The sequence below is a fragment of the Nomascus leucogenys genome, chromosome 20, assembly GCF_006542625.1.
Source record: "Nomascus leucogenys isolate Asia chromosome 20, Asia_NLE_v1, whole genome shotgun sequence".
NCBI classification, from domain to species: domain Eukaryota; kingdom Metazoa; phylum Chordata; class Mammalia; order Primates; family Hylobatidae; genus Nomascus; species Nomascus leucogenys.
The window spans coordinates 67,349,176-67,367,194 of record NC_044400.1 but is presented as its reverse complement, the minus strand read 5'-3'; the positions used below and the strand labels follow the sequence as shown (position 1 = coordinate 67,367,194).

The 18,019-nt window shown below is 36.3% G+C and overlaps 1 protein-coding gene across 1 annotated transcript in view; it reads left to right on the top strand.

The window, feature by feature from the left end:
• The first annotated feature begins 45 nt into the window (after nucleotides 1-45).
• The window catches only part of NCAPG (non-SMC condensin I complex subunit G), a 33,008-nt gene continuing 15,034 nt past the window's right edge, over nucleotides 46-18,019 (top strand). The window contains exons 1-12 of the mRNA XM_003258518.3: nucleotides 46-328; nucleotides 1,355-1,558; nucleotides 2,049-2,277; nucleotides 3,980-4,125; nucleotides 4,401-4,485; nucleotides 6,350-6,542; nucleotides 7,023-7,172; nucleotides 12,063-12,203; nucleotides 12,733-12,856; nucleotides 14,055-14,144; nucleotides 14,469-14,648; nucleotides 17,373-17,483. Of these exons, the coding sequence (XP_003258566.1) occupies nucleotides 218-328; nucleotides 1,355-1,558; nucleotides 2,049-2,277; nucleotides 3,980-4,125; nucleotides 4,401-4,485; nucleotides 6,350-6,542; nucleotides 7,023-7,172; nucleotides 12,063-12,203; nucleotides 12,733-12,856; nucleotides 14,055-14,144; nucleotides 14,469-14,648; nucleotides 17,373-17,483 (1,764 nt within the window). The 5' untranslated portion in view covers nucleotides 46-217. The remainder of the gene's footprint in view (nucleotides 329-1,354; nucleotides 1,559-2,048; nucleotides 2,278-3,979; nucleotides 4,126-4,400; nucleotides 4,486-6,349; nucleotides 6,543-7,022; nucleotides 7,173-12,062; nucleotides 12,204-12,732; nucleotides 12,857-14,054; nucleotides 14,145-14,468; nucleotides 14,649-17,372; nucleotides 17,484-18,019) is intronic.

The following is an 18,019-nucleotide window of genomic DNA, read 5'->3' as shown; positions in this document are numbered from 1 at the left end:
GTGGGTGGACCCATCGCTTCCCGCTCTCTCCTCCCAAAGCTCTGGCGGCAGTCTCGCGGGATTTCCCCCTCTCGCGGGAATTATTTGAACGTTCAGGCGGTAAATACTCCCGGGGGCTGTCAGAGAAGACTCCGCGGAGAGCTCTGCCTCTGGGTTGGCGGGCGGGCAGGTTGTAGCCGAGCGCCAGCAGGACTCGTCCCGGCAGGGTTCCAGAGCCATGGGAGCGGAAAGGAGGCTGCTGTCGATTAAGGAGGCCTTTCGGCTGGCGCAGCAGCCGCACCAGAACCAGGCGAAGCTGGTGGTGGCGCTGAGCCGCACCTACCGCACGGTAAGCGCGCCCGGCCCCGGCCGCCGCCTCTCGCCCGCCCCGGCCCACCCTCCCTCAGGGGCCCTCGGGCTCGGGCTCTGCGCACCGTGACTCCAGCCTTGTTCACCTTCGCGACTCACTTCGTAGGGACCTGAGATTCGGAGAAGTCAGGGACTTACCCGAGGTCGCCTGGGCCCAGGCCAGAAAGACTCCAAAGCCTGGGCGTCGTTCACACGGGCCCCGCCTTGGCTTTTCTGAGCCGACACCCCCAGCCTCTGGGCGGCGTGGACCGTCATTCCTTAGTCTGATCGTGAACGTGGAGAGAAACATTTACGAACACCGGGGCGATCAGACATCAAATATTGAACCGCAGAGTGGTTCCTGCTTGCGGGGGTTCAGTGGTCGTTGCCTCTGGGGTCATCGCTCCCTGCCGACCGTCAAATGATTCTACCCTTGTCCCACGGTTTGAATCCAATCACCAAATACCAAATTATTCGTTAGGGCCTGGCCATTCTTATTTATGTACATACTATTTGTTTATTTTGAGTGGAACCTTGAGAAGAATAGAACAATTAATTTGGGGAAGATGAGTTATCTTGAGGTCCAAGAAAAATTGTAAGTAAACATCACAGGGCTTTGAGGATGTGAGATAGGACGTGCAAGTTATCTCATAAAGAAACTGCTAGTGATAGGAAGGCCTGAATATGAGAAATATAAAAGCCAGTATTGATTTTGGGTTGTTGAAGAAGCGTATTTGTAACGTAGTGGTACTAAAGGCTTATTGAGAATTCAAAGATACTGAAAAAAATATATCAGAGGAATCTTTTCACTGTCAAAAGTCAAGCTTGTGTACTCCCATTATAGCCTGGAGAGAAATTCATGCAAATTGATTGCCCTTTTGCTGGTTTGGATAATTAAGAGTTTACTAAATAAAGATTTTAATTTGTCTACATTATTATGGTTAGTGCTTTCATCAGTCTTAGGGAGATGTTGGGAATAAAGGATTTTTATCGGTGCAGTTTATGAAGGGTTTCTTTTGTCTTTCAGATGGATGATAAAACAGTTTTTCATGAGGAGTTCATTCATTACCTTAAATATGTTATGGTGGTCTATAAACGTGAACCAGCTGTGGAGAGGGTAATAGAATTTGCAGCAAAGTTTGTTACCTCATTTCACCAATCAGATATGGAAGATGATGAGGAAGAGGAAGATGGTGGCCTTTTAAATTATTTGTTTACTTTTCTCTTAAAGGTACTATGAAAATTATAGCTTTGGGGAGGGATTTTAGAAAATTTTGCTACTTTCAAAAGAGTCGTGGGAGTTTGTGTGTTTTTGACAATGAAATATCTAGTGATTGAAAAAAACTGAATGAGTCTACCTTTTATAGGAAATATTAGAATTATCATTATGATTAAAAAGTGGACTTTAACTCCAGCATTAAATTTTTAATGACCTCTTTAAGCCAGTTCTCCTATGTTTATTTTAAATCAGTTCTGTATTTTAGAAGCCTCTACAAAGAGGACTATATAACTTAGCAAAGACTTCTTTCAGACTGTTTATTTTGAGACTGTAAAAATATATATTTGCTATACATATGCACCAAGGTAGCATTGTAGGTTCTCTTCAGGAAATGAATTGTTGTTGTAACTTCTTGCATTCCAAATGTATAGAGTTCAGATAATATTAATTATTTGGGAGTGGTATGTGACTATGAATAAATTTTGATTTGTTTCTGTTCTAGTCTCATGAAGCAAACAGCAATGCAGTGAGATTTAGAGTGTGCCAGCTCATAAACAAGCTTTTGGGAAGTATGCCAGAAAATGCTCAGATTGATGATGATATATTTGATAAAATTAATAAAGCCATGCTTATTAGATTGAAAGATAAGATTCCAAATGTGAGAATACAGGCAGTTCTGGCGCTTTCACGACTTCAGGATCCCAAGGATGATGAATGCCCAGTGGTTAATGGTGTGTGTAGTTTCCTAAATCTTTTTTCAGATTTGTTGATTTTGTTAAATTTTCAGTATTTGAAATTTTTTATTATGGTCTATACATTTGAAGAGTATAGGTAATTAATATATGATTCAGATTAAAAAAAAAACTTAAGTAGCAAGCACCCAGCTTAAAAAAAAAAAAGTCAGTACTTGCATCCTATCCCAGTTGCATCCCTGTCCCTCAGAAGTCACTATTATCCTCAGTTTTAGGTTAATCAGTCTCTTACTTAAATTAAAAAAAAAATTTTTACATAAATCACATGTCTGTCTTACTGTTTTCCTGTCGTTTTGTGTAAATCATACTATGTGTATATATTTAGCAGCCAATTATATTTCTATATAATACCTGTTACTGTGTTTTGCCCATTTTTTCATTGGGTTTTTAATTAAAAATACTATTTTAAAAAATTCATTTGCGTTCTTTATATATTTTGAAAAGAAATCCTTGGGTTATATGAATTGTAGATCTCTTCTTATTGTAGGTGGCTCATTGGGGTATCATTGTTTCACTCCCTTTGGGGTATCTTTTTTTGAACAGAAATTTTTTTGTCAAAAATATAAACCTCTGCCATTATGATTCGTATTTTTTCATCTCTTTTTTAAGGAATTTTTTCTTACCTCTGCGGTCATAAAGATAGTTGTATTTCATTTTTCCATATATGCCTAGGTATGTTTTAGGCACTCTTCTGTCCTCTTTGTCCCTGTTACCAATTTTAAATCACTGGTATATTTATCACTATAGTAGTTGGTATTTTTTCTGGTGTTAAAAGATACCCATAATAATATTGTGTAAAACATAGGTATTTGATAGTCAACCCGTACTTAATAATTGAGGTGGGAAAGATGTGAGAAGTACAGATAAATATATTTAAATATAAGAAATGGGTTTGTTTCAATGAATAAAACCAAAAAATATTTCCTTTTAGGTCTCCTTAAAAAACCAAAATAATGGGCCATTATAAAGCCGTATCAGTTTAAAATAAACTGTCTGCTATATTAAGCTTTCTCTTAAATATTGAGGAGTAGCACAGACATAATCTTAATGATGAATTTCCTATGACTTTTAGGGCTATTTGTTTTCACTTTTGGTCTTAGAGCCAGTCCGTTGACTAATTCCCCCTTGTGTCTTTAGAAGAGAAGTTGGTGGCCTGCGCAGCAGTGACTCAGGCCTGTAATCTCAGCACTTTGGCTCCAACTTGGGCAACATAGTGAGACCTTGTCTCCAAAATAAAGAAAAAGAAGGAAGTTGGTGGGAAAAAAAAGTTCAACTAAAATGTGTAAGACTAAAAAATGACATTACTTTCTATTACAGATGGGTTCTCACTCAGGCTGGATTGCAGAGGTGTGGCCTCAAACTCCTGGGCTTAAGTGATCCTTCCACCTTAGCCTCCTAAGTAACTGGAAGCGCCACTACCATGCCTAGCTAATTTTTTATTTTAAAATTATTTTGTAGAGAGAGGGGTCTTGCTATATTGCTCAGGCTGGTCTTGAACTCTTGGCTTCAAGCTCTCCACCTACGTTGGCCTCCCGAAGTGCTGGTTATAGGCATTAGCCATTGTGCCCAGCCTATCTTTGTCATATTAAAGGCATTTTAAAATATCAAAATGTGCGTTATTTTATGACTATAGTTAAATAAGTAATTTCTTCAGTACTAAAATGTATTGCTTTATTTTTAGCATATGCTACTTTGATTGAAAATGATTCAAATCCAGAAGTTAGACGGGCAGTGTTATCATGTATTGCACCATCAGCAAAGACTTTGCCAAAAATTGTAGGGCGCACCAAGGATGTGAAAGAGGCTGTCAGAAAGCTGGCTTATCAGGTAAATAAGTTCAATGTCTTGTGCTGGCATATTCTTAAAGGACAAGAAGCCATTTTCTTAAAGTGCCTTTGAAAAATACTTGGCATGTAATAATTTCTTCAATTGAGGTTTTATGGAGAACACAGGTAATTTAGGTAGAATCTTACTGTATTAAGTGTGTTACCAGGTATTAATCTCTTTTGGAGATTCTGGGTAATTTTCTAAGATGGTGATATTCTTATGAAATCTATAAATTGTGTTGAGGTTAATGACCATCTTTATAAATTATTTTTAAGGTTTTAGCTGAGAAGGTTCATATGAGAGCTATGTCCATTGCTCAGAGAGTAATGCTCCTTCAACAAGGTCTTAATGACAGATCAGGTAAGATAAACAACTTTGTATATGCAAAACTTTAGTAGATTTTGACGTCAGACTTAACAAGGTTTAAGAAACAAGTGTCAAATCAGGTCAAGTAAGCCTGTCAGTCCCATGAACCTGGTGAAATTTATCTTGATGTATTATATAGAAAATATAGGGCTAAAGATTTTGATATATATATATTTTTGAGACAGAGTCTCGCTCTATAACCCAGACTGGAGTGCAGTGGTGCAATCTTGGCTCACTGCAACCTCTGCCTTCTAGTTTCAAGCAATTCTCCTGCCTCAGCCTCCTGAGAAGCTGGGATTACAGGTGAACATCACTATGTCTGGTTAATTTTTATATTTTTGTAGAGATGGGGTTTCACCATGTTGGCCAGACTGGTCTCGAACTCCTGACCTCAAGTGATCCACCTGCTTCGGCCTCCCAAAGTGTTGAGATTACAGGCGTGAGCCACCGCATCCAGCCAAGATCTTGGTATTTTGAAGGAGCAGAGCTTATTTCTTTCACCCTTTCTGTATTTTACAGATGGAGGAAACAATACTTAAGTCTGTAGAGCTAATTCATATCAGAAGTAGGAAAAGATCTATTTGCCCTTTCTCTCTTCCTTAAAAAAAAAATGCTGTTCCTTATGTGTATACCTTGGTATGAATGTTTTCTGTGTATCAGAAACAACAATTAGGAATGGTCAGACCAGTATAATTTTCCTATTTTTTTTTTTTTTTTCTGTTAGAGTAGTGTTCCCCAACATTTTTGGCACCAAGGATCGATTTCATGGAAGACAGTTTTTCCACAGAGGGCGGGCTGGATGGTTTCCAGATGAAACTATTCCACCTCAAATCATCAGGCATTACTTAGATTCTCATAAGGAGCGCGCAACCTGAATACCTCATGTGCGCAGTTCACAATAGAGTTCCTGCACCTAAGAGAATCTAATGCATCTGCTGATCTGACAGTAGGAAGAGCTCAGGTGGTAATGCTCGTTAGACCACGGCTTACCTCCTCCTGTGTGGCCCGGTTCCTAACAGGCCACAGACTGGTACCAGTCCGTGGCCCAGGGGTTGGGGAGCCTGAGAGAATCTGCTTATAGGAATGATATTTTTTGAAATTTTTAACTCTCATGAGAAGGCCAAGATGGCTCTATTGTGCTGTAGTTAGAAAACCGACTTGAGTTTGAAAACATTGTCAGAGGACTAATCACTAGGATGACCTTAAAAGCTAAGACTAAGGTTCGTTCAGTGACGTGTGCTTGTATAGTTCACTACTGCAAATAGCAATCCTGTAATAGATGAAATCAGATAACAAGTGAGATAATAGCTATTACATATTCTGGGCTAACACCTGAAGCCCATTGAACCTGGGGAGAAGGAATGTAAAGATATTTTTGTAGGCTATGGTATTTGGTGCTGAGCCTTTTCCATTTTTATTTGTAAGTGACCATCACAGTGACTTTTGCAGTATCACACTACTTCTATTTTTTTCCTTTAATATGCTTAGTTGGCTGGGTGCTATGGCTCACACCTGTAATCCCAGCACTTTGGGAGGCCGAGGCGGGCGGATCACCAGGTCAAGAGATTGAGACCATCCTGGCCAACATGGTGAAACAAAAATTAGCTGGGCGTGGTGGTGCATGCCTTTAGTCCCAGCTACTCGGGAGGCTGAGGCAGGAGAATCGCTTGAACCCGGTAGGTGGAGGTTGCAGTGAACCAAGATCGTGCCACTGCACTCCAGCCTGGTGACAGAGCGAGACTCTGTCTCAAATATGTATATATTGTAAATACTGACTTTGTTAATTAAAACAGACAAAATACAAGAGATGGAAGCTAGAGGGAGCCTTTGTTCACCTATGTTTCAAATGACTCAATAGATGCTGTGAAACAAGCTATGCAGAAGCATCTTCTTCAAGGCTGGTTACGCTTCTCTGAAGGAAATATCTTAGAGTTGCTTCATCGGTTGGATGTAGAAAATTCTTCTGAAGTGGCAGTCTCTGTTCTCAATGCCTTGTTTTCAATAACTCCTCTCAGTGAACTGGTGGGACTCTGTAAAAACAATGATGGCAGGTACATAAAGGATTCATTCTTTGAAATGTAATACTGATTAACTTATGCAATTAATTTGTTTTTTTCCTCCCCATAGCTTAAGATTATATTAATACCTTTAATCTTACCTCTCTTTTGTTTTCTTTTAGTCTGATGAATATCTTTTTATCCTTCCTTTTACCCCTCCTGGTGTAAGAACTCATAACTTTATCGTAGACTATCTACTTTAGCTATGCTTTTCCCCCCTTCAGTTTCTTACTTTGATTTTTGAATTAGCCTACCATGAGAAAATCCAGCAACATGCACCCCTAGTATATGTTTGCTTATTTGGTTCTTTTTTGTTCTAAGTTTCTTCATTCCTTTTTATGTGGATACATTAATGACTCTAATTGAAAGGATAGTGTAGTGGTTTTAAAGCAAATCTTATTATTCTCATTTTTGTGCTCTTCAATTTTTAATGATAAAAAGATCATGCTTTCTCTTACACTCTTTTAAATGAAGGAAATTGATTCCAGTGGAAACATTAACTCCTGAAATTGCTTTGTATTGGTGTGCCCTTTGTGAATATTTGAAATCAAAAGGAGATGAAGGTGAAGAATTTTTAGAGCAGATTTTGCCAGAGCCTGTAGTATATGCAGACTATTTACTGAGGTAAATTTTTTTTCTTTTAGTTTGGAGAATGATTGTGTTGCTACATGTGTCACCTCCCAGTCGCCTTCCTCAAAGTCATGTTTGATTGTGAATATGTTAAAAATCCTTTTTTTATACATGCAGGGATAGTTATACACATCGAGTCTTTTTGAATATCTTGTGCTGGTCTGTATACTGAAACAGCAAGTCACTATGTTTAGAATCATTTCTTCAAAACTGTTAAGATATGATTATGGCCATTTCTGCATGAAGTTGATAATGATGATATATTATTTCTGAAATTGGTTGACACATTTTCTGTTAAGTGTCAGATAATAAATATCTTAGGGTCCTGTGGGCCATACCATCTGTCACAATGACTCAACTCTGCCATGGTATTGTAAAAGCAGCCAAAGACAATGTAAGTAACTGTTTTTCAATAAAACTTTTATTGACTTTTATGGCCACTAAATAGTTGAACTTTAATATTTATGTGTTAACAAAATAAGAAATTTAAAAAAAGATCAGTTAAAAATTTAAAATATTCTTAGCTTGCAAGCTATATAACAGGTAATAGGCTGGATTTGATGCATGGACCATTGTTTTCCAGTTCACAGTGTAGATCTTTGTGGCCACTTTTATTTATTAAAAACACTATCTGGCTTCATATTTTAAAGTTTTTTCAAAATATGCCTTTTTAAAAAACAATTTGGATTACCATAATTATACCTCTTAAGAAATTATTTGGATTACTTTATTTCACTTTAAAATTATACAAGAAAAACATGAATGCATTCTTGTCAAAATTCAAATACAGAGATATAAGGAATAAAAATGTGGAATTCCCCCTTTTATTTCCTACTTCCTCAATCCCATTGATTAGCAACTAAGTGTATATTCTAGCAACCCTTAGAATTAGCAACTAAACAATATAAGGTGTATATTCAAACCTCTTTCTCTGCATTTATATACATTTTTTGAGTACAGGTTTCTTTAAAAATATAACACTGTGTATATACTTTTTTTTTCCAAAAAAAGATACCTGAGATCATTATATATTGGTGTATATATAATGTAATAGATACTGTTACAGTCTTAACAGCATATCATTCCATAGTATGGTGGTAACAATTTATTCCTCTGTTGATGGACATTTAGGATGTTTCCATTTTTCACTGATAAAAGCAAAAGTATGTTAAATTTCCTTTACATGTTTGGGTATCTTTGGGATTTTTGGGGGTTAATTCCAAGAAATAAGTTGCTAAGCCAAAGGATAATATATGTATATTTTGATAGATATTGGTATGTAGGTTTTTAACTTTAACTTTATGCTTTTTTTTTTTTTGAGACGGAGTCTTGCTCTGTTGCCAGGCTGGAGTACAGTAATATGATCTTGGCTCACTGCATCCTCCGCCTCCCGGGTTCAAGCAATTCTCTTGCCTCAGCCTGCTGAGTAGCTGGGACTACAGGCACGCGCCACCATGCCCAGCTAATTTTTGTATTTTTAGTAGAGATGGGGTTTCACCATGTTGGCCAGGATGGTCTCAATCTCTTGACCTCGTGATCTGCCTGCCTTGGCCTCCCAAAGTGTTGGGATTACAGGCGTGAGCCACAGCGCCCAGCCTGATGTATTTTTTTTAAAAAAGCTTCCATATAATAGGAATTATGGACCTGAATTATCTGTATGAAATAATGGTTCTCTGCTTTTGTTTAAAATGATCTCACATAAAAGTTAGGCAGCAAAGCTGTGCATGCCTCTAAATTTCCCCTGCAAAAATCCTAAATCTAGGATAAGTATCTCAAATGTGAGCCAATAAGGAAACTATAGCTCAAGCCCATATTAACATCATGAAGAACCTGTGTGAATATAATGAGCGATTTAATGTTAATTATTTCAGACTTTGACATTTAATTAGGGAATTCATTGTAATGCTGTTTGGGCCATGTTGAAATGTTTCCAAAAGGAATGAGTTTGTGGCAAAGTTTAATAATATATATTAATATAAAAGATGTTTGTAGAAGGTAGTGAAAATACAAGAAAATATGAGGAAATGTTAAATATTTAAATGACATAAAGGGGGAGGAGTTTTCCTCAAGGACAGCATCAGAAGGTGACTTGTAAAAAGCTTGATTCCTCCCTTCTGAAAGGTCAGGGATTAACATTTCCTTTGTTACTCAGTCTTTGAGTTTTGAAATAAGTAACTTTAACCTCGTCGGCTTATTTTCTTCACCTTAAAGAGGAAAATTTTCGGCTGGGCGCAGTGGCTCACGCCTGTAATCCCAGCACTTTGGGAGGCCGAGGCCGGTGGATCACGAGGTCAGGAGATCGAGACCATCCTAGCCAACATAGTGAAACCCCGTCTCTACTAAAAATACAAAAAAATTAGCTGGGCGTGGTGGCAGGCGCCTGTAGTCCCAGCTACTCGGGAGACTGAGGTAGGAGAATAGCGTGAACCTGGGAGGTGGAGCTTGCAGTGAGCCGAGATCGTGCCACTGCACTCCAGCCTGGGCGACAGAGCAAGACTCTGTCTCAAAAAAAAACAAAAAAAGAAGAAAACTTTCAGAAATTTATTTTAGTGATTGTTGAAAGAATACCTAAAAGATAGAATGACTGTCTTTTTGGAGCAACATGACTAGATGGGATTAGTATACTTGAGTACAGAAACAAAATTAAATTGAAAAATTGTTTCCTGATAATCTCAGGAATGTATTTTCAGGCATATTGTATATTTTAGGCAGTAGATTCAATGACTGAGAACTCTGATGTGAAACAATTTTGGTTAACCGAGGTGCTCACTTAAAGAGCAAATGAGGAAATGAGGATTATCAAATTAGAATAAGTAAAAGGGACAACAAAATTTGTTGAAAGCCATCTTAAATGTAAATTCTTGGACTTTAAAATACTTTCTTGAGTGGTCTCTTCATTATAATAAGTGTCTTTACAAATGGTTAGGATTTCATGGTAACTAAAATTGGTGGGTCAGTTTTAAGTTGTATTTATGCAGTTGAGGATTTTTAATCTATTAATTAAACAACTGTTTGAATTTACTTAAAAAAAAAAAAACTCAGTCAAGATGCTATGCATTTTGCTAAAGCTGGGCTGGAGAAGTGGGAAGAGATCCAAAGATGAGTATAAATGAAGGTTTTCTTTTAGCCTGTCAGAAAAGAGTAACTCTACTGATTGGTTGATTTTGATAGTTATCGGTAGTGTAGTTTTCATTAATTTCCCACTAGAACCCAAGGGGTGGCTGATGTCTTAAAAGTCCTAATCTCGTGGCCAGAAATTTATGAGCTTTTATTTACTCTTGGTCATCACTTTGTAATACATGAGAGTATACTCATTCATTATATATTATACCACAATTTCTGTAACTTGGTTTTTGTTCACTTTTTGTTTCTTTTTTTTTTTTTTTTTTTTTTTGAGACGTAGTCTTGCTTTGTGGCCCAGGCTGGAGTGCAGTAGCGTGATCTTGGCTCACTGCAGCCTCTGCCTCCTAGGTTCAAGCAATTCTCCTGCCTCAGCCTCCTGAGTAGCTGGGATTATAGGTGCCTGCCACCACATTCAGCTGATTTTTATATTTTTAGTAGAGATGGGGTTTCACCAGGTTGGTTAGGCTCTTCTTGAACTCCTGATGTCAAGTGATCCTCCCGCCTCGGCCTCCCAAAGTGTTGGGATTACAGGTGTGAGCCACTGTGCCCGGTGACATTTTTTAAATGACATTTTTGGTCAGGATTGTTTTTCATGTTACTTCCATCTTAAAGGCACTTCACTGTCTAAGCTTAAACTCTTAGTTCTGCTTTTAAGTAGCTTTTTTAATTCCACACAAAAAGCAGAGGCTACTGAATATACAGCCTTCTTGGTGAGGATTATGAAGGGCTTTAGTCTGGGTGGTGATGTCTGTAGTAAGAATAAAAAGTTAAAATAAAAGGTAGCTGATAGTGGTGGTGTATACAGAGATTAGTAGGGTTCCTAAGAAAGAATAATAAAAATTTGTGAAATTGTTTCTATTTTTCTGATTTTTTTCAAAAAAGATAATTGTGTTCATGGATTACTTGCGTAATTATTGTTACAATTTTTTAAAATGAAAGAATGATAATTAGGCATGATGAAGATTAGATCTTTTCTGTTGTTGTTGTTTTGAGATGGAGGTTTGTTCTGTCACCCAGGCTAGAGTGCAGTGGTGCGATCTCAGCTCACTGCAACCTCTGCCTCCTGGATTCAAGCAATTCTCCTGCCTTAGCCTCCTGAGTAGCTGGGATTACAGTAGCCACCATGCCTGGCTAATTTTTTTCTATTTTTAGTAGAGACGGGGTTTCACCATCTTGGCCAGGCTGGTCTCGAACTGCTGACCTTGTGATGCACCTGCCTTGGCCTCCCAAAGTGTTGGGATGACAGGTGTGAGCCACTGTGCCTGGCTGAAGATTAGATCTTTATGACTAATTGGATTTTTGGGCAAGGGATTCAGAACTTGACAGATGCTTCTTGACTTACAGTGGGGCTACGTCATAAGTCAAATGAGTTTAATTCTCAGATAAACTCATCCTACAGTTGAAAAATTTTAAGTTGGACCACCCGTAATTGGGGACCATCTGTAATTGGGGGAATGCTAGTGACATTGAAATAATTAGTTATCAGTTAGACATAAATATGTACCTTTTGAAAATTTCCCATAGAAAATTTGAGTCATTATTGAAAATACATATTCAAGTTCTTTTGATTCATCAATAAGTTTGTGTGCAAAAGTTAATGACAGTGGCATAGAATTGAGTTTGTAGACCAAATTACATGGCATAGATATGTATTTAGACTAATATGACCTGAAAATGGCCCTTTTCTGACCTAATGGTGGGAATCAACTCTTGTTTGATGTTTCTTAACAGATTCTACTTTATTAATTCTGCTTGTTTTAGTTACATCCAGAGCATTCCAGTTGTTAATGAAGAACACAGAGGTGATTTTTCCTATATTGGAAATTTGATGACAAAAGAATTCATAGGTCAACAATTGATTCTAATTATTAAGTCTTTGGATACCAGTGAAGAAGGAGGAAGGTATGTCTAAATGTTAACACTCATTCTAATTTGCCCTTCTAATTTCTTATATTGAAATATAGTCCTTTTACAATATAACTAAACATATTTACCCTAGCTCTCTAAAGTGGTATAAAAAATTTTCCTTTCACTTCTACACATTTCCATATATACACATACATTTATATTTCTAGTTTGATTTCCTCAGAGTAAATCAATGAAATTGCAGTTTTTGGTTAAAAGTTTCTGTTTAGATTTATTAAGGCTAGTAGCATTTTCTAAAAGGTTTAATCATTTCTGGCATTTTGTCATTTTATCATGTTGATTTATTAAAAATCATAGGGTGTTTTATAAAAATTTTTTTTGTGTGGAATGAGAATATTTGACCTAAAGTCTGTACATACAGATTTTTGTACCTATTATAGTGATAAACCTAAGTGAAAGAACTGAGGCAAATGTAATTAAGTTTGCAGAGTAGGTTAGAGCAGAATGTTAGAGATAAAACATGTTTTGTCATAATGATATTTAAATTAGTTCTTTTTGACTGCAGAAAAAAACTGCTGGCTGTTTTACAGGAGATTCTTATTTTACCCACAATCCCAATATCCCTGGTTTCTTTTCTTGTTGAAAGACTACTCCACATCATTATAGATGATAATAAGAGAACACAAATTGTAAGTAATTTTCCTCATTGTTGATAAAGAGGTTTTGGTCAATAACATTGAATACTGTCATATTTTCTCTTTAGAAGTTTTTGTTTTGTCTTTGCTTTGCTTAAGATTCGTCTCTTTAATGAGTTTTAAAATTTCTTAAAACCATTATCTATCTCTTACATACACAGAATATTTGAAAAATATCACCCTCTTCCTCTTAGTGTACCTGTTATTGTTGAATCAGTTTGAAATGGAGCAGGTTTGGTAGGAAGTTACAAGTGGGGATATGGTTTTGTCCATGAGACACTGGGTGCTAGTGTTTTTGAGAGCTTACTCAAATTGTACATACTAGGGTTTAGAATCTCATCTGATACTTTCTGGCTTTGTGGCTTTGGACAAGTTATTCTGCCTTTTTACTTCTCTGCAAATAAGAATAGCAATGAAATCTACCTTTCATTGTTCAATGAGGTATTGTTCATAAAGGTATTGTTCTGTATTGCTTGATAAATACAGAAATAATTGCTTACTATAATACTATTTCAGTGTTATTTTTTTCTGGCATAGCCAAAAAAGACAGATCTGTATCATTTATTTCATAAAAATCATATAATTTCAGTTGCAGGTTAATTCGCAGGTCATCTCTTCCATCCTCTCCGTATATATACACCCCTTCTACAACATACTTAGTTGTTATTCAGCATCTGCTTAAATACTTTCATTTGGGAGGCAGCCTTTTCCTGATCAGCCAATTCCAATATACAAGTGGTTCTGAAAGTCCTTCCTTATGCTATTATTATTTATGCATTGTCTACCCAAAGGAAGAATAAAAGGATATTCTATTTTTCTGTGTTTAACTCCTACAGAGCTGAACAAGAGAAGGGTTGAGGATTTTAGGCAGAGAATTTAATAGTGTCTCATCTTAAGCACCGTAATTCATTTTTCTGTTTTTCAAACATTATATGAGGGATAATTTACTTTCAATGTCTGTGTGCTTATTTCCCTTCCATTCAAATAATTTCATTTTGTAGATGTATTGTTTTGTTTTGTTTTTTTCTAAAATTGTCTAGCAAACAGAATGTGTGCTATTTCTACCTGTATGTTTTTGCTCTATTATTCAATATATGGTGGATACTACTTGGAGTTTTATATAGAATTTTCATACTATTTGCTGATATATCAAACATATATTAAAGCATGTACTCTGAATCTTAACTTACAGGTTACAGAAATTATCTCAGAGATTCGGGCACCCATTGTTACTGTTGGTGTTAATAATGATCCAGCTGATGTAAGAAAGAAAGAACTCAAGGTAAATCTCTTTTAAATGAAAGAAGTGCTTGAGTGTAACGTAGCTGGGCAATTCTATTCTTTCCTCTTGCTGTGCAGTTCTGAAATGTTTCTCGCATAATCAAATTATTGTTTAATTGTTAAACTATAAGAATATTTAAAATGTTACCACATATGTCAGTCTCAGAGATATGCCAATCTCTGTGTCAGGAAAACTACAAGTTTGCATATGCCTGACTCATTAAATTCTGGGCAGTTGAGATATTAAATAATACTCCTGAGTTGCTACAGATATTCATATTAACAGTTTTTGTTCAGTGTTGAAACAATTTATATCTTCCCTTAGATGGCTGAAATAAAAGTTAAGCTTATCGAAGCCAAAGAAGCTTTGGAAAATTGCATTACCTTACAGGATTTTAATCGGGCATCAGAATTAAAAGAAGAAATAAAAGCATTAGAAGATGCCAGAATAAACCTTTTGAAAGAGACAGAGCAACTTGAAATTAAAGAAGTCCACGTAGAGAAGGTACAGGTAACTTTTTGCATACTAAATCTCAGGTGTTATTAATAATCTCAACTAAATCTTATTTTCTCTAACTTCTAGAATTGCCAAAATATATTTACTTTGAGCACTTTATAACGGTGACATGAATTAAAATGAAAAAAGTTTTTCCCTGTTTCTATTTTTGGACTTTGAAAGGCCTTAATTAACTTTAATTATTGGAGGTAGGACTTTATTTGCTTCCTTGTCATGCTAATCTCTAGAATCCGAAATCTTTCTTACCAGGGAAGCTAGCTTTCCAGTGGTTCACATCTGAGTTTTCTGTTTTTTTGTCTTGAATGGTTTAAAAAAGGAAAATACATCCATTTTCCTCTTATTTGTGGAAAAGCCATGCATGACCTTTCTTTTTTATTGCTAGCAAAATAATTTCTATAGTAACGTGCATTTTTTAAAGCTAAATTACCTTTGTGTTTTTAGAAAAAGCTAAGCAGCTTTGTTATTTTTAATGAAATACTGAACTTACATGTCTAGTAACATTTAAAGCTTGCTTTTCAGCAGTTCCTTTTTTAAAAAATTAGTTTTTTAAAGTAGTCTGTTAAATGGAGTATGTCTTTCCTCCTGAAAGAAATTTTTTGTTAATGGTATTGATATCATTCTGTCTTACAACAAATGATAAATATGTAAACATAAGATAGGTATCAATTAATATTTGATATTAACTTTAATTTCTTTTGGGATCTTGTCTTTTGTAATGAACATCATTTATTGTTGTACTTTTGGGATGTGCTGATTATTCTCATAAAAAGAATGCTAAATAGGAGACTCTTTTATATAGGAGAGTTTCATGAGTTATGTTTCTGATCTCTTTAGCCATAGACATCCCAACTTCAACACCCACCTTCCCAGAGAGTATGCCTGAATTTTATTTTGATAGCTGGTGGCTTCTTTTATTTGACAAAGTCTGTGGGCCATTATAGGCTTTTAAATTTGGAAAGTGAATTTAAAGCAAAAACTGAAAATATCATCTGAAAAATGACAAACTTTAGGTCAAAATTATAAAATTAGCAAAAGTAGTCTATCATGGTTAATATCATCTGTTTAACTTGACTTGCTTTGACCATTTATGTGTCTATTTGTCCTGTTCGAGGGCTACAAATCTGTTAAAATGCAGCTACAACAGAGCATAATAAATGCTATGGTCAGGGAAGTATAGAGGTTTTATGGAGAGGTATCTAATGCTGGTAGAGTATTGTTGGCTTCCCCAGACGAAGACATGTTTTATCCTGAGATTAGAATAAAAATAACAATATAATCTAACAGTCAGAGGATACTTTTTCTGTGGTAGTCATAGCATTAATTACTTCACAAATGTGAATTCATTCTTTTCTTCCTATAGGCCTATGAGGTTGGTACTATTATTATCTTCATTTTACAAAGGGCAAGTAACTTGCCCAAAATCACACAGATAGCAAATGGTGGAGGCAGGATTTAAACCCAAGAAGTGGCTCTAGACTTGTGCTTTTAACTCACTCTGTGCTGTCTCTCCTCAATGAATTATGGAGGGAATGTTGTAGACAGATGGAGCAACATCTGTGATGGTCCAGAGGTTAAAGAATGCCTGTTATGTTTTAAAACTTCAGGTCCATGTGACTAGAGAATTGATGGGGAGAGGCAGGAGAGAAATCTGGGGAAAAATTAAGGGCTAGGTCATGTAAGACTTTGCGTAAGCAATATTAAAAATTTTGTATTCTAAGGATTGTAGTGAACCACTGGTATTTTAAGTGGTTAGGTAAGTCTATGTATCAGATCACTGTTGTTTAGGAAACGGATTGGAGAGTAGTAAAAGCTTAGACAGGCATAATAGTTGGGAGACTTACAGTAGGGTTGGGAGACTTACAGATGATGGTAGTCTGAACAAGATAATTACAGTGGATTTGGAAGGTAGTGATGAACTTGAGAGGTATTTAGAAATTAGTAACAGGGAGAAAAGGGAGTCAGGAATGTATCTTAGGTCTTTTGGTTTAGACAACTGGGTAGATGGTGATGACAGTATGAAGATAGAGAACAAGGAAGAGGAGAGATTTGTGTAATGATGAGTTCCCTTTTGGACATGTTGAGTTTGAGGAGACTGTGGAACATCCAAGAGGAAATGTCTTTTAGCAGTTGTGTATATGAATCTGAAACTTAGAAAATAGCTGGGCTAGCTCACAGATGATAAATGAGGTTGTCAGGTTTTTTTTTTTTTTGAGGTGATAATTAGGCATGATGAAGATTAGACTTTTTTTTTTTTTTTTTGAGACAACGTCTCCCTCTGTCGCCCAGGCTGGAGTGCAGTGGCATGATCTCAGCTCACTGCAACCTCTGCCTCCCGTGTTCAAGCCATTCTCATACCTCGGCCTCCCAAGTAGCTGAGACCACAGGTGTGCACCACCACACTAATTTTTGTGTTTTTAGTAGAGATGAAGTTTTGCCATGTTGACCAGGCTGGTCCCAAATTCCTGGCCTCAAGTGATCTACCTGCCTTGCCCTCCCAAAGTGCTGGGACTACAGGCGTGAGTCGTTGCGCCTGGCTGAAGTTGTCAATTTTAAAATCCTGCCTCTACTATTTACTATCTATGTGATAGCTTAAGATCACCTACAGAGTCTATATAGAGTGACAATACACCCTACACAAAGCCCTGAGAAAGCAAACATTTAAGGGATGGGGAGAAGATATTACTAATGCTGAATATTTTGTCTTCATTTTAGAATGATGCTGAAACATTGCAGAAATGTCTTATTTTATGCTATGAGCTGTTGAAGCAGATGTCCGTTTCAACAGGCTTAAGTGCAACCATGAATGGAATCATCGAATCTTTGGTATGTTGATGGCCTCTTGGGCTTTATTTTAGTCCACTCCTTTCTTATTTTGTAAGTAATATGTTCTTTAGAAATCCAAATAATGAAAAGATTACTGTCTTAAATATCTGATAAGTATAAATGATAAAATGTATATATATAGCAGCTACTTCATATTGTGAGGATTAAATAAGATAATGTCTGTAAAGGACCTGATATATAAGTTACAGTCTTTTAAATATTTGAAAAAATGATTTTATACTGGAAAGAGATACAGAATATCTTCATTTTTTGAATAGTAAGAGAGGAGATACTGAAACATACCAGGAATATTTAAGTACTGGAATCGTGCTACGTAATGAGACTGAGACAATCACATTTTATGCCCTGGGAAAGGAATTTATTTATTATATTTAAAGGGCTTTTAAAATAACTCTTTGTAGGTAATTCCCATAGGGACACAAGTACTGTAAGACTCTAGAACATTACTTTCTGATAAGGAATATAATGCAAACCATATGTAACTTTACATTTTTTAGTAGCCACATTAAAAAACG